At 41.0% G+C, this 15,864-nt stretch overlaps 2 protein-coding genes across 2 annotated transcripts; one reads left to right on the top strand and one right to left on the bottom strand.

Moving 5' to 3' along the window:
* Positions 1-1,185: 1,185 nt before the first annotated feature.
* Positions 1,186-12,059, bottom strand: LOC135501466 (uncharacterized). Its single transcript, XM_064793597.1, has 18 exons — positions 11,829-12,059; positions 11,391-11,461; positions 10,820-11,014; positions 10,165-10,363; positions 9,809-9,995; positions 9,531-9,609; positions 9,234-9,395; positions 8,785-8,944; positions 8,260-8,458; positions 7,925-8,016; positions 7,655-7,782; positions 7,286-7,472; positions 6,704-6,900; positions 6,234-6,441; positions 3,077-5,848; positions 2,546-2,798; positions 2,295-2,398; positions 1,186-2,049 (listed from the first exon to the last, which is right to left on the bottom strand). The coding sequence occupies exons 1-18, from the start codon at positions 11,986-11,988 to the stop codon at positions 1,670-1,672; spliced, it is 5,733 nt and encodes a 1,910-aa protein (XP_064649667.1). The 5' UTR covers positions 11,989-12,059; the 3' UTR covers positions 1,186-1,669.
* Positions 12,060-12,594: 535 nt separating this feature from the next.
* LOC135501539 (box C/D snoRNA protein 1-like) lies at positions 12,595-15,679 on the top strand. Its single transcript, XM_064793687.1, has 8 exons — positions 12,595-12,717; positions 13,061-13,233; positions 13,376-13,461; positions 13,614-13,717; positions 13,826-13,894; positions 14,193-14,342; positions 14,758-14,930; positions 15,150-15,679. Exons 1-8 carry the CDS (start codon positions 12,647-12,649, stop codon positions 15,500-15,502), a joined length of 1,179 nt encoding a protein of 392 aa, XP_064649757.1. The 5' UTR covers positions 12,595-12,646; the 3' UTR covers positions 15,503-15,679.
* The last annotated feature ends 185 nt before the right edge of the window (positions 15,680-15,864 follow it).

Here is a 15,864-nt window from a genome sequence, read left to right as displayed (position 1 = left end):
TGAGGACAGTCTGCACATTATGACAAACCTGTTGCAGCCATTTCTCAACAATGACAGGGAGTGCGGACTTCTTTGTCAGTGATATTTCAATGGTTGCGACCGTTGATGGTCTGTAAGATAGGACACACATATCACAATCATTCCTCAACCGTCTTTGACACATTCGACTGATGATCATCTCAGATTTGAGGACAGTCTGCACATTATGACAAACCTGTTGCAGCCATTTCTCAACAATGACAGGGAGTGCGGACTTCTTTGTCAGTGATATTTCAATGGTTGCGACCGTTGATGGTCTGTAAGATAGGACACACATGTCACAATCATTCCTCAACCGTCTTTGACACATTCGACTGATGATCATCTCAGATTTGAGGACAGTCTGCACATTATGACAAACCTGTTGCAGCCATTTCTCAACAATGACAGGGAGTGCGGACTTCTTTGTCAGTGATATTTCAATGGTTGCGACCGTTGATGGTCTGTAAGATAGGACACACATATCACAATCATTCCTCAACCGTCTTTGACACATTCGACTGATGATCATCTCAGATTTGAGGACAGTCTGCACATTATGACAAACCTGTTGCAGCCATTTCTCAACAATGACAGGGAGTGCGGACTTCTTTGTCAGTGATATTTCAATGGTTGCGACCGTTGATGGTCTGTAAGATAGGACACACATATCACAATCATTCCTCAACCGTCTTTGACACATTCGACTGATGATCATCTCAGATTTGAGGACAGTCTGCACATTATGACAAACCTGTTGCAGCCATTTCTCAACAATGACAGGGAGTGCGGACTTCTTTGTCAGTGATATTTCAATGGTTGCGACCGTTGATGGTCTGTAAGATAGGACACACATATCACAATCATTCCTCAACCGTCTTTGACACATTCGACTGATGATCATCTCAGATTTGAGGACAGTCTGCACATTATGACAAACCTGTTGCAGCCATTTCTCACTAATGACAGGGAGTGCGGACTTCTTTGTCAGTGATATTTCAATGGTTGTGACCGTAACTCTTTCTTGATCTCTTGAATCACAGTGAGCCTGAATGTCCACCACTTCCAAATCAGAGAATACAATGTAACTTGAGCTAACTCAAGCTGTCGGCCTTTGAAAAGGCAAAGATGTATCCAAGAAAAAACAACACGTCTTTTTTTCTGCAACAAAACTTTTATTGAAAACTCTGTTTATGTAAGAAAGTAGTGCATTGCATCTACATGTACACAAGAAAACAAAAGCATGAAACACACCAAGACATGATTCTTTAAGTTATCGAAGACACCTTTTCTATATCGAAGGACCCGAAGTGCTGACGCAACAGAACTTGACATCATCCCAGTGACTAGTTGTGACTTTGTCCTCAGAAGACCAGTTTAGGTTGAAAGGAATAAATGTCACAATCACCATGATATCTCTTACCATGCAAGACAGATGTTGTAAGGACGATTTGGCTTGTGTATCCATTATAACTGGGGTAATGTCTGGCCTAAGCCTCTTACCTAAGGAACAGGGAAGACCTCCACCCCCTCTTGTTTCACATCATTGGGTCTCTCCAGGTTTGGCTAATAATATTGATGTGAAGTTTTGGTGATGGGTAGGTCAACAGTTACATTCTGTTCTAGGGAGATATTTTTGCAGTTTAATGACTTAAGTCTTCTCTGCATCTCCCTTAGCCACTGTTTTATCTCTACTCTCTCCCTCTACATTGCCATTCTCCACCCCGGCCTGTCCATTCTCTGGCCCTGCCTCACAAAGCTCTTCCTCAGTTTCTACATTCTTCTCCTCTGTTCCTCCATATTCCACCTCTGCCCCTTCAATTTCCATCTCCACTTCTGCATTCTCAACCTCTGCCTGTCCAATTTCCACCTCAGTTGCTTCACTCACCGACTCTGCCCCACCATTTTGCGCCTCAGCAGCTCCATTCTTCACCTCTGCATCACCATTCTCCTGCCTTAGATTAGCATATTCTGAGCAACCTTCCTCTACTTTGGCCGTAATTTCATCATGTTTGGCTCGCCACAAATTAGCTGCAACAAATACAATTAAAATTTTGTAATAAGAAATGCATGGGATTGGAAGATATATTTTTGTATTTTGATGCGACATTGACAGAAATGAAATGTCAACAAGAAACAAGCACAATGCTGTGATGCTGACAAGAGATCTGGGCTTGTCCTTGAGGGAAATCAGATACTGATAAAAATTATATTTGATTCAGGGTGACTGGAAATAATACAATACAACTGGTATGGCCTTTACACCACAAACTTACTGATTCGCTTTCCTTGTTCTTCATTGCGTGCTCGCCTTTCTGCCTTTCGTTCCTTCGACTGGAAATTATATGCTCGTGATCTCCTTCCAGAGGTGCATGCGTACCTGTAAGAAAATACAAATTAAACTGAACTGTGGACACCAAAGATGGGTGTAATTCAAAATATCACTTTCTAGCCTGTCATTGCCTGACCAAAGAAATCTGCCTTACATGTACAGATAAATGCTATCCAATACTTGATGGATATATACCTTCTTTTCTTATATTTGACCCCTTCCTCCGTGACTTTGATAGCCCTTTTTTTGAACGGACGTTGACTTTTTGTAAGTGGTAGTGGTAACGTTGTTTGTAGTGTGGCAGTGTCTGGTACTTCTGTCGCAGACAGCAGTGCCGGCCATACAAACATAGAGAGAAAGCGAGACCTCAGCATCTGGTAGTCATGTGTCCCGTACAGACCAGTGACGACCTCTTTTAGTTTAACGGTGGCATCATCATCACCTGTAACTAATAAGTACAAATTCTATTAAGGATTCATGATTAAAACAGAAGGGGAGAAGTGTGACCAATACAATAAGCCATAACCTGTTACAGAGAACTATATAAACCGGCCATTGGTGAGCATCATCAAAGCACTTTTTTTTAATAAGGAGTAATCACCATTCAACAAGTGAGTGACAGAGATTCAAATGACAACTGACATAAACATATCAATTCTATCAGCATTGACGCTACATCTATGCACAAATTGACATTGAACTTTAAATTTAAATGAATAACCATACCTTTGTGGGTGTTTTGCCTCACTTCACCGCCATCAGTCACATCAGTACTACAACCAGCTTGAGGTTCACTCACTCTTCTTCCCAACTCGGAACTTCCTTGCTTAGTTGTTGGCCGGCCTGTCAAATCGGGCACCAACTTATGCCTAGTCTCCGAACCAGTGTTTTCTACCAATACCAATATTTCCTTGTCCTGGCCTGCCCAGGATTCTTGGACGGTGGCCTCAGTTGTAACATCACTTCCAGTTGCAATCGTTGATATGACAGCACCATTTTCTACATTGTCCCCAACGGCAATGCTTGGTCTACCTGCATCACTAACAGCCACAACTGGAGACACACTGCTAGCACTAATCCCTAAATCTTTGCTAATTTCCGGATTGTCTACTACAGTATTACAATTGTCCCCATCAGTGATGTCATTATTTGCCTGATTATCATTGCTTTCAACTCTACCTTTCTCCATGTTACGCATCTCACCAGCTTCAAATACGACCATGTCCTGCTCTGCAGTGCTCATGCTCACAACCGAACAAGCCTTCACGCCAGATGCATCTAACCCAGTGCCAACATTCGACACACCCTTGCCAAACTCCAAGGTAATCTTAGTCTGCAAACTGTTATTGAGAGCCAAGTCCTCTTGTGTGGCAAAGTTACACATAGCTGGCTTGTCTTGTATAATGACATCCTCAGTTGAACTAACTTGCATTGCTTCTGATTCTTTTAAAGCAGACTTTCCTTGTTTAACTTCGGAAACAGAATTCATTATCGGACCATTGTATGCAGTATCTCCTGCTGGCCCGATCTGATATAGAGCTTTGCTGTGTCCTCCAATGATGCCTCGTTGATCTTCCACACCTTGTTTGTACCCTACAACCAATCTGTCCCCAGATGGGACCAACCCCCCTCCACCTTCAATCTGACTTTCACTTCTTGTTTGACCTAGCCTTTTAGCACTTTTTTCTTTCTTATACCGTGCCTTGGTATTTACGGAGCGTATAAATTTTGTGGTCGTTTGCAGCAAATTTCGTCTATTCAACAACAAACTGCGGAAAGCAAAAAGGGTCGTTGCTGTTGGAGGCAATGGTGGAATATTATACAGCTCCGGGTTTCCTTTTAATGGCGGCTCATTTTTCACAAACAAATAGGGTTGCTTCACAGGTGGGGAACGAATACGTCGAAGAACTTCTGGATATTTTGTCTCTAATGTCTCATCTGCTAAAATTGGCCGAGGAATATTCAACTCCTTTGAGATTAATTTACTGAAGGATGGAGCAACAACTTTATTTGCAACAAAACTTCGATTTGGAACGAAACCTGCATATTTCTGATTTGATCCTCCACTCACGGCATCTTTGTCTGGAATGATTTCCATCTGTGCATCCGACCTTGATACAACCTTTTTTGTAACAAAACCAGGATATCTTTGTACTCTTTCAGTCACTGCATCTGGAACTGTTTCCTTTCGCAAAACTGACTCCGACGTGGAACTTGGCCGTGTCTGACTTGAACTTCTTGACCCTTTCCCGGTTTTAACAGTCCGACTCTTTTTTTGTGCATCCACATCATTGGCGACAATATATCCTATGATGTTGCCATCCTTACCAACAATCGGAACTGTTTTGTTCTTGCCACTTTCCCCTCCAGGTGCCTTCTCGGTGGATACATCATCTCCTGTAGTCTGCCCAGACATTTGGCATTCAGTCGAATCTTCTTCTGTATTTTCAACAACTGGAATGGCACCAGAGTTTGATCTCGATCGTGACTTTGACCTGGTTTGCTGTGAACCTCTTCTAACATTGTTTCTAGATGATCCCGAATCTTCTCCATTTGATTTCTTGTCTTCAGTCTCCTTTGTACCAGAACTTGAGCGTGATCTGGACTTGGATCTTGTCCGACTGGAATCGTTTTTCCCTTTCCGTTTAGAGGAACTGCTATCTTCTGCAACCAAATTCTCGCTTTCTGCAGGCTCTTTTGTACTAGAACTTGACTGTGATCGCAATTGAGACCTTGTCTGCCTAGGATTTCGTTTTTTATCATCTTCAACTGGCTCATCATCTTTTGCATCCAATTTACTGACATCTGCAGGGTCCTTCGTACCAGATTTTGATCTTGCTCTTGTTTTAGACCTTGTGGGCCTGGAACTTCTATTTTCTTCGTCTTTTGATGACCCTGCTTCTTCGCCAACTGACTTCCCACCATCTGCAGAGTTTGATCTTGATAGCGATTTAGACTTTGAAAGACAGGTAACACTCTTAACATTGCCTTTAGCCATCACTTGAGTTTCTGCTCCCCCGCTGTTGATTTCAGCCTCTGGAGATGCACCATTTGTTGTTGCACTAGCTAGAGGCTCCACCACCTGGCTAACCTGAGCATCTTGGGACGTTCCATCCATTGCAGTGCTAGAATGAGACTCTATGCCCTGGTCACCAACTTCCCCAAAGCCACAAGCACCATCATTAGAACCACTTCCTGGCTCATCTGTAGCTACAGACAAATTGGCATCACTATCTCTTCTTTCCAACTCCGTCGTTCTGGCAGTTGCGCCATCCACCACCTCCGAGTCGATCTCCACAACCTGCGCTGCCCCTGGTGGTGGAGGTGGCCGACATTTCCTCAGCAATTCCAGCAGTTCACCATTGACAGCTCCTGGGCGGTTAAAGGCAGCTCGTCGGAGCAGCTGCTTGGGGTCGAGGCAAAATGCTTTTAGGAGTAAGATGGAAACTTTTTTTCTTGTCTGCTCCTCCTCCTCAGGTGAGGTTTCGGCACCCTCAACTGAAATTAAGTAGAAATACAAATAACGAATCATAAACAGCAATTGGCAGACCTAATTGCCTTCTATTTTCGTGAAAGGGGAACAAACACAAACTTAAGTGGACCATAATTATCCCATACAATGGTTATATCAATGGAAGATGCATCAATTCATATGAAATTGATGCATAAAACTCTTGAAATCTGGTTTTGCAAACAAATAGAATATAAAGCTTGGGGGCTCAGCATTGAAATTTTTGCACGTTTAATTCCCTAAATCCTCTTTTTAGTCAGCTGTATTCCCTTTACAAATACAATGTTTGTACAATGGTATTCCATCAACAAACAAACACCTTTGCAAGCTAAGAACGTCTCGCTTTTTAACTGGCCAGTTACTGCTACCTACCCCATATTTTCTTTGGGCGTCCCTTCCTTACAATAGTCGGTATCTGCAAGTGTATAATCTTGATCATCTCCTTCTCAACTTTTTGATTCCCTAACGACTTGGATCGTGTGGCAGTTTTCAATTTTTTGGACAATGCCAATATTTCACGGAGTTTTAGAGGTCTCCCCTGAACGATGAACTCTTTCAATTGGCTGATGAGGGCTGGGCACTGAAATAAGATGTTGATCACTCTAAAACTTATCCCAAGGCCAATGAAGGTCGGTGGATTGTTCCTCGACAGCCAGTTTTGAAAATTACATAAAAGTTTTTTATCATGATTTTATTCTTCGTTATTGAATTACAGAGCTTATTAAGAGCAAAACAGCACATGAAGTACAAGTTTACTTTAGTATACTTAAGTCCTAAGAATTTTGCATCATTTATTTGACATACATGTATGCTACTACCCTACATCATCATATACCACATACCAAGACATCTTTGCGCTTTTCAATGTAAGTCTTCAATGTGCACGTATCAATCTCCTGGTCATCATGTTTCTGCTTCTTTTTGTTCGGAGTCTGGAAGAGATGACTGAGAGTATCGTAGACCTTACGGCGGCGATCGAGGATGCGGTAGAGTATCTTGAACCTGATGGCAGCATCGGGCGGTCGTGGGATGAAAAGATCTGAAGAAATTTTGAGAGAAAATGAGTATTGATATGATGTAGATTTGAGCAATAAGCATCATCTCTGAAATCACTGGTGTTGGCTCATATCTTGAAATTCATATGACATGTTGCTGGATGCAGATGTCAGAAGAAAATAGGAAGTTTTTAGAGTTTAGTATGAGATCGCACTGAAATTTTGTCCATATTTTCACTCAAAGTTGCTGACGAGTATGAAATATAACAACGTCAATGACGTCAGGTATCTGAGATAAGCCAAAAAAGCCTGTCGAACTGTTAGGATGTCTCACATTCAACAGAAACATGGGCATATCTTGGATGCTACATGAATTATTTCAGCTTTACTCTACACTGAAAGGCAATGTACTCTTTAAAAGTAACATACTGTTAGCTCTGTCCTGTCGAATCAATTCCAAATCAGCCGGGTCCTCTGTCTGTTCATCAGCTATCCGGTGTGCCATCTGTACCAAGCTATAACCCGCCGCCTGCTTTAAAACCTTACATGTAGGCACAGGAGGGATTTTGACTAGTTTCCTCTTTTCCTTCACCCCTACTGGTACCTCAGTATTAATCTGCAAAATTACAGATGAAAAATCAAACATTAAGTTTTATATTGCGATCACTGTGCTGATTCCTCAAAGTAGGATGTTCAAAGGGTTCGAATTTTTCTCACAAAATCGACATCAACGACAAAGGGGAAATGAAAAATGGTGTATATGAATGGGAAAGGGTACTATCTAATCTCTGAACCTACCCCAGTTTTCTGAAACAGTGTGTTTTCTCTCTGTGCCAAATCTGCCCACTTTTGCATCTTCAGGTACCTTACCATCACCTGGTTGTCAGTACGTCCGGGTAAACACTGCGCAATCTTCGACCACTGACCTGGATATTCAAAAGATCAGTAACATTATTTTCCCACAAACATTTTTACGTATCAGTTATAAAATTCTTTCGTCTCTGTGCGTTAATAACATACTCCATTTATCCGAAATTGCTTCTAAAAGGTAATGTTGTAATTTCTTACCGTTGTGCTTCTGATGATTCAAGATAATCGCTCTATCCTCTTGATAGGTCCATTCTCCGAGCTTGAGATTAATGGAAAGAGAATTACACCATCTGAAAAGAGAGGAATTACTCCATGACCAAGTAACTCGGAGTTTTCATACAAGGAAGTTTTAGAAGTCCGACTTATGGTGGAGTCCAGCTCCTATTGAGGCTAGAGCTTGGAGAGATAAAATTCAAATATTAAGATATCTGTTGATGCCTCAGCTAATTCTCCAAAGGGCAACCATATTACAGTTAAGAATAGAGAGCAATCGGTAGGAAATTTAGGTAAGACATGAATCAAGGACCACTTACCTCTCCCGACACTGAACACCATTGCGTCCTGGCACCAGCTTGGCAATTTCGTACCATCTCTTTGGACCTAATGTTCGGATACCTGCAAGAAGTTTGCTATCCTCCTCCTCCGTCCAACGGCCAATTGTCTGATCAGGATTTATCTTATTGTATTGTGTAAGGCACTGTCTTTCCATTCGCCCATCAAAGGCCAAAGCAACTGGAAATTGAAAGATTTATGTTAATATAGCTGTAAAAGCTGTCAATGAATAGATCTTCGCAGCAATTTTATTTTGTGGTTCCAAAAAAAAAGAGGCCCACAAACATTTCCAGGTTTACATTACAACAGCAAACCTTGACATGTCTTGGGGCAAGGAATTTCTTACTACTGCGATCAGATGTTGCGGCTTTACCACATGAGTAAGAGGCCTCATTAAAAGAGTGTCACCGTTGAAAAGGGGGCTCATATTTTCGTATAACAGATGGTAAACTTCCACATATCAAAGTATTTGACAAACGCCTTGATATGCTGACAATCAATCTTACTTTGAGCCCAATTTGTCACAGATCCTTCCAATTTTTCTGTAATTTTCACCAATTCCAGCAGCTGTTCGTTTTCTTCAGGAGACCATCTTTCATGGTTGCAGTGGTTCGGGTTAAGTCTTTGTTGATATCGCTGGATGCATTGGAAGGCTGTCCTACCAGTCTGCAATACAAAAGTAGCGAGCCAGTCAAAACATTGTGAGGTCATCGTTCGGCCCCTACCGGTTTTTAGCTATGTGATATGACTTAAAGAGTCCCAGGGGAGACTGGGGTAATTACAAGAAAGGCACATGGGAGCTAGCACAGGACAAATTGGAATGAGCACTATCATATGATCATCATAAGCAAGGAATTATCCTGTCACGTCATGTTTATAACAGTAACTAATTTATAGCAGGCCACATGTAAACAAACACCACAAACAGACTGTGCCTTCAAAGATGCAGACTTACACCCAAAGCTCCGGCAATTTCTTCCCAATTAACTGCATTCTTAACCTCGACAATTTCTGCCAAATTCTTGTCCTCTGTCTCTGTCCAATTGTTCCAATTGATCGCAGGATGTAGTGAGTTCTTCCACGACTGCTGCAGATGGCTGGTGGTGCGCCCGTCGAACTGAAGTTAAAAAAATTGGAAGTTGTGAAAAACTGACCTCAAATTTTTCACACCAATCACAGTTATTTCACTGAAAATTATGACAGTAATAAGGGTAAGGGTACAACCGTGGGAGAGACACCGTGAAATACTTACATCAGCTGCTGCTATTTTCATCCAGTCAACTTTATCAGCGTCCTCAATAGTACCAGCCATTTCCATTGGAGACAGTGAGCTGGAGATAAAGAATGACAGAACATACAACAAGCTTACAAAAGAAACTTGAGTCGAGTCAGCCTTTGACTGACAACTCGTCAAATCTGTAACACAAGACTTTCTTTAATATTGGGCACACTGAGACATGAGTGGCAAAAGGCAGCCATTGACAGCATGAGATGGTTGTTGCCTAATTTACAGTGATGTAGGTGACTCACTTGACTCTCTCAATCCCTCTCTCTGTGGTTTGAATCTGTTGTTTCAATGCTGCTTCCTCATCGGGATCGGTGGTGCGCATGAGCCTTTCTTGTTGGAGCTCTAACCTAGTCATCAAAGGTCGCAACCATCTTTGGAGATTGTCAGCTTGCACTGATTCGATTAACTTCTTTCTTTCATTTTTGTTAACTAAAAGCAAGATGGCAGTTATTGGCATGAAAAATCAATTTCCCAACTTGTCAATAATCAGGCAGCTTAATACAAATCATTGGCTTCATTGGGTTTTAATGTGCATGAAAAAACAGAGAAGGAATGATCAGACCTGAAAAGAACCCTCCTCGACCCCTCTTACACTTACATGTCTTAAGCCTCTTATTAGGAGGCATTGGTTCTTCAATAGCTCGTTTCATCTGGACGTCCAAGTTTGGGGGTGGGCAAGCTCCGTTCATATCTTTGAAATAAGGCATCTGGTAAACATACAATTGAATTTTCTTCTTTTCAGTCTTTTGTTCTTTGGCATTTCTGTTTGCTATGTCCATGTTCTCATGAATGGCAACCTGGTAACAAATGACAAAAGGATGATTATTCTTTCTAGTGTTTCAATTCAACAGATCACTGGAATTGGAGTACATCATTTATGTTTAGTTGATCATGGCATACAAGTGGGAAGTAGCCCTGTCAAAATGCACATGTAATGAAATGGCAATGTTATCGATTTCTGTACCAGTCAGGCTCTGCTCTGCACTCAAGAGGACTGATAAAGTCTTACGTCTAACCAAGCAATGGTAGTCTTTAAACCACATCACATGTTGTTTTGACACAGAAATTCCTGGGTGTCATTATCATCATAATCATTATTACTGCCATCAAACAATTGCTTTTTTGCAAAGGTATAGAGCCCATGAAAGGCTACTGTCCACCTATGTGGGATCATTTACTTGCTCTAGCATACACAGGTTCAAGGGAAACATTTGGCAAATCTTGTTGTTCATAATCCAAGATTATTTTCTCACCTGTCTTGCTCGATTCTCTGCAAGCACTGCTTCAATCTTTTGCAGGTTATTTTGAACCAGTTCTTGGTATGCTCGGTTCAGTGCTAGGCAGGTTTCAGGGTCGTATGCCAGGCTATCCTCACTGATTGGTGGACCAACATATTGCACCTCATCTTGCGATGTTGATGCCATAGAGACTGACCGTTCCTGGGAGCACTGAATATAAAATGGTTGAAAACATAACATCAAAGACAGATTTTTTGCTGAACTATGTTTTATGACATTATCATACATGTAATGAACTACATGTACTTCCCAAGTTCATCTTGAGAAACTTCAGAAATAGCAAACAATGGTCAAAACAATATTTAGAAAAGCTCTCCCAAGGCCCCACCATGCTTAATCCCTCTTTCTAGGCATACAAAAATTACTGACATGACTGGGTGCTTAAAAGTAATACAACATACACCAAAGCGATAAATTTCTTTGACATAAATGTGCTTAAAAATCTTGATATTCTATCCATGTGTCACTGTCATTCATTCAAACAGGCTACAAGTACAAAATTGGACACCCCGTAAACATACCGTACCTGACTTTCAGTATCATCTTCCGAGAATATTGTGATAGGAGTCTCTGTTCCAATGACAGTGCTGCGCTGCGCTGATGAATATAAGAATAAAGAAATGTTTTAGGATTTGAGATGAATACATGCATTGCCCTCTTTAGGTGAAAAGGGGGTATTCGACCCACTGACCTTTTAGGGAGGGCAAAGGGAAGACCAGTACAAAGTATGTTTAAACATGATTAGGAGAGGGGTCTTCCAGACCAAATGCAGTAAAGTGCTTTACCCAAGACACATGCCGTGACCATATTATGGGTTCCATAACGACAAAAGGTTATTTATTCTTGCATCTTTATCATCAGATACGATCGATAGATTATATAAAAGTTAAATTGTTTCACTGGCTAACCATATAAACGAAATTCTAATGCAATCAAAAATTTTGAATAGGTACTTGTGACGCACCAATGCTGGATCCTGGGATGGATCCCTCCTCAACATCCATGATCAGCCCAGTTTCATCTCCATTTAGACTAAACTCATCCTCTGTCCCTTGTAGGGTCATTTGAAGGAGCTCAATATCCTCTCGGATCTGCTCCTTCTCAGTGTGGCCCATTGTGGCCATGTTTGCGTTCGTTTTATGGTCGAATATTTGACCTTTTTCACCTAAATGTCATAAATTAAATGTTCTGTAGCTTTCTGTTTCGAAAGGCGATTTGTTACATCCTCGATGTACACATCGAGAGATGTCGGAGTTCTTCCAGTAACAGCAGATGATAACAGGTAGCGCCACCATTAGTTCATGAGTTTCTTACGCGGGAAATACGAATTGGCACGTGGGCTAATGGTGGATTCATACTGGTGATAAAACATTTAATGGGAACTCAAGTGACTGTGGTCATACTGGTGATAAACCGTACAGTGGGGACTCAAGTGGATGCGGTCATCTCAGGGATGAATTAAAATTGGAGATACACACCAGAGTTCACATTTGCGATCACATTGAATGGTTTATCACCAGTATGAATCCACAACCCTCAGATGACCACATTAACTTCAGGTCCGATTGAATGGTTTATCACCTGTATGAATCACTCAGATGAGTTCCCCTTGAGCCCCCCTCCCCTTTGTAGGCCACACGTGCGCATTCGTATTTCCCGCGTTATGAACTAATAGTGGCGTCACCTGTCAGTACTGGAAAGAACTCCGACATACCTCCGACATCCTTCGATCTCGATGTGTACATCGAGGATGTAACAAATCGCACCCACGCGCTCTTGTTTATGACATGCGTTTTGTGTTTCCTCTCGTTTCAAAGCTCGAATGATATTTTGATGTCGACAAAATTAGTAAAGTATGTTTTTTCCAATGTACATTCCGTAATCCTATCAACTTAAAACAGAGAAAAAATGACTTATTTTGTGTTTCTTGGCTTATTATCCGAGAACTGGTGCTGCATATTAACAGGGTGTGTGTGGTCCTATTGTCGGACAGACAAGGCACTGTCTGTGATGTGGGGCATGGGACCGAGTGGGGAAGGCTTAATACTGTGCTAAATCGATGTAACACAACCAGATGACTTTCTTAAATTAAAAAAGACGAATCGGGACCAAAACTAAAGTATATTGATCAAATGCTGACCTAAATTCCAGTTGAACAAAATATTTTAAAAGATCCATGAAATGTTCCACTTTCAGGTGCAAAGCGTGTCATGAGAACACAGCCAAGTACAAATGCCCCCGCTGTTCAATTCAAACATGTAGCCTGAAGTGTTGTGAACAGCATAAAAAAGATGCAGGATGCAATGGTCAGCGGGACAAGACTGCTTACGTCCCTGTCAAGGATTTCACTGACATGAACCTATTAAGTGGTAAGCTTGAAGTATTGCTTTGTTACATCACCCTGGTAATAGAAAGTTGTAGGCCTGAGTCCTGCATGTGTCTTTTGCTATAATTTCATAACATGTTGGACAGATTTCGAAATATGTTTGAATTTAGAAGATCTTTTTTTAGATTACAGATTACTGGAGGACCTGGATCGGTCTCTATGGCGGTACAGAAAAAACAAAATTGTTAACGGTAACAACAGGCCACATTATGTAAGTTGAATATCAGGGCCTTGAAACCTTTTCCCCATTGTGTGTTGCTGCATTTAAAAATCATCCTGAGGCTTAAGTCATGTAAGTCATATTGACTAAGATATAATGATAAAATGTGTTCGCACTGCTGATGTCTTTAAAATTTCTTACAGCAAATACGTCTTCGGAAGGAAGCTCATCACAGAGGCATCAAACTTCAGTTACTCCCAGAGGGTTTCAAAAAACGCAAAATCAATTCATCGGTATATGTCTTTAGGTAAGTATCCAAGATCTTTTCAATATATTTTTACTACTACTGCAACTACTAATACTGGTTTCCAATTTTGAGTGTTTTCAATTTATACCCATCAAAATCTCATTTCAGCCAGAAAGCCATCCGATGGCATATCGAATTGCAATTCCCAAAAGTAAAACAGGAGGCTTCATTGATCAGGTAAGTTTTTGCCTAAAGATATGATTTCTTGTCCTTGGAATACTGTCTCATCCAGGTCTGGATAGGAGGGGTAATCGCTAGCTTTTGAGCTTCAAGCATTGCAGGTAATGCCTTATTACCCTGATAACATGAGTTTTCATAGGATTTTTTTTCGATGTTTGCAGTGAAACAGTTTTGGTATTCATACCATCATTCATATCCAGGGTACTGTCACCCTCATTTCATCATAGTTGTCTGAATTCTGTGGAGTGGCTTTTGTCAGGTTTTGCATCTGATCTCTTCAGCTTCTGAACTTCAGGGTCCATGAGGGAAGCCTTCTCGGAGATGAATTGAAAACATACCTCAATTCGCCAACCACGTCACATCTATTATGGAAAGACTTCCGCGATAACTTTGATGAGTTGACGCTACTTGTTGAATCAGAGAAAACAAATTCAAGGCAGAATCTGTAAGTTTATGTTTGATCATCTTGTCCCACAATACTTTGACAACTCCTAAACTACTTCTATACTTTTAAGGGGCTCTTACGATAAAATCATTAATCACCCTGCCTCCACAGATGTTCTTGCTGGCAGGCTTGATTGGTGAACCCGGTAATACATGTAGGACAAGATCCTTGATCAATTGGAATAAGGAAAAAACCTATCTCTATATCTGACAAAGAGAATGGAGATGTGTAGATGCAATCTTCATATCAACAAGGATATTTGATCACTAATACATTATATCATTGTTTATATCTCATTAATCAATAAGAGTGAGTGTAATTTGAGTGACAGGTATACTTTGAGATACCAAAGTGTTCATCATGCAGTGCTTCAATTCAAGTTTCATTTGGTGTTAATTTGGTTTTGTTTTTTCAGGTATCGACGTGTCGACCCTTCCAAGTCTATAAGTGACAATCTAAAAGGACATCTAGTTGTAGAATTCCCCTCTATCCATGTTGTGACCAAGGATGAACTTGGCAGATATAGACTCGTGGGAGAGGAAGCAGCTGGCCGAGCTGGGGAGGAGAGCAACACAGGCGAAAGTGAAAGTAAGTTCTTTGAATAATTCAATATTGCTTTTATTGGTGAAGTGAGTGCTGTTGTAAATGTAGTGCTGTAGTGTGTCAGTCTTATTGATTTGATCCTGCCAGAGACGCCACTCGTGACTTCCACCTGTTAAGCAAGTTCCAAGGAGCACTTTGTAGTTGCTTTGGCCAACATGTCTAACTCTAATACAATCATATTCAACAGTTCTATTGTCTCTCTAGATGAGGAACCACCCTGTAAACCAGATGAGGAACCACCCTGTAAACGACTAAAACCTAACAGGGAAAACTGTCGAGATGATGGTGATGAAAACAATGTTGAAAGAACATCAATGGATGCCACAGGAAATGAAGTCTCTCAGAGTAGTGATAATCGACACGCATCAGTGGATGTCATGGAAATAAAGACTGCAGAAACTGTTTCCGTGATTAAAAACGGAGCTCTAAAGGACAATGGCATGGAAGTGCAAAGTCAAAGCACTGGCAAAGATTCTCATGAGAATGAGATAACAGACAAACTAAACATAGAGTGTGGTGAAAAGGCCAATGGAAAGGACAATGGTAATACAATATAAAGACTTCATTCTGATGACAAAAGATTTGAACTGTATTTAGAGAATGGACAAGTTTGATAGCACTGGTGGTGACAGCTTGTATGTTCTCTTTTTGTACATTATACATTGCGCTGACTCCCCCTTGTTAATTGTCATATCATCATGTACCATTTTCCAACAAATAGTAAATATATAAGTTCCCAGTGAGATTTGAATGAGTTTTTTCTTGTTTACTCAAAAATAGCTAAAATAAGTTAAGACAATTATCATAGGAGGGTGACGATGTACACATCTGTCCCCAAGTCAATATGAGACTGGTGAGAAAGGCTGAGAGGTGTACATGTACATGTACATGTAAATACTTCGTGGTTCCTACATCAAAA

The sequence above is a fragment of the Lineus longissimus genome, chromosome 17, assembly GCF_910592395.1.
Source record: "Lineus longissimus chromosome 17, tnLinLong1.2, whole genome shotgun sequence".
NCBI classification, from domain to species: Eukaryota; Metazoa; Nemertea; class Pilidiophora; order Heteronemertea; family Lineidae; genus Lineus; species Lineus longissimus.
Note: the sequence above shows the minus strand (reverse complement) of the source record. Positions and strands in the feature narration are given on the sequence as shown.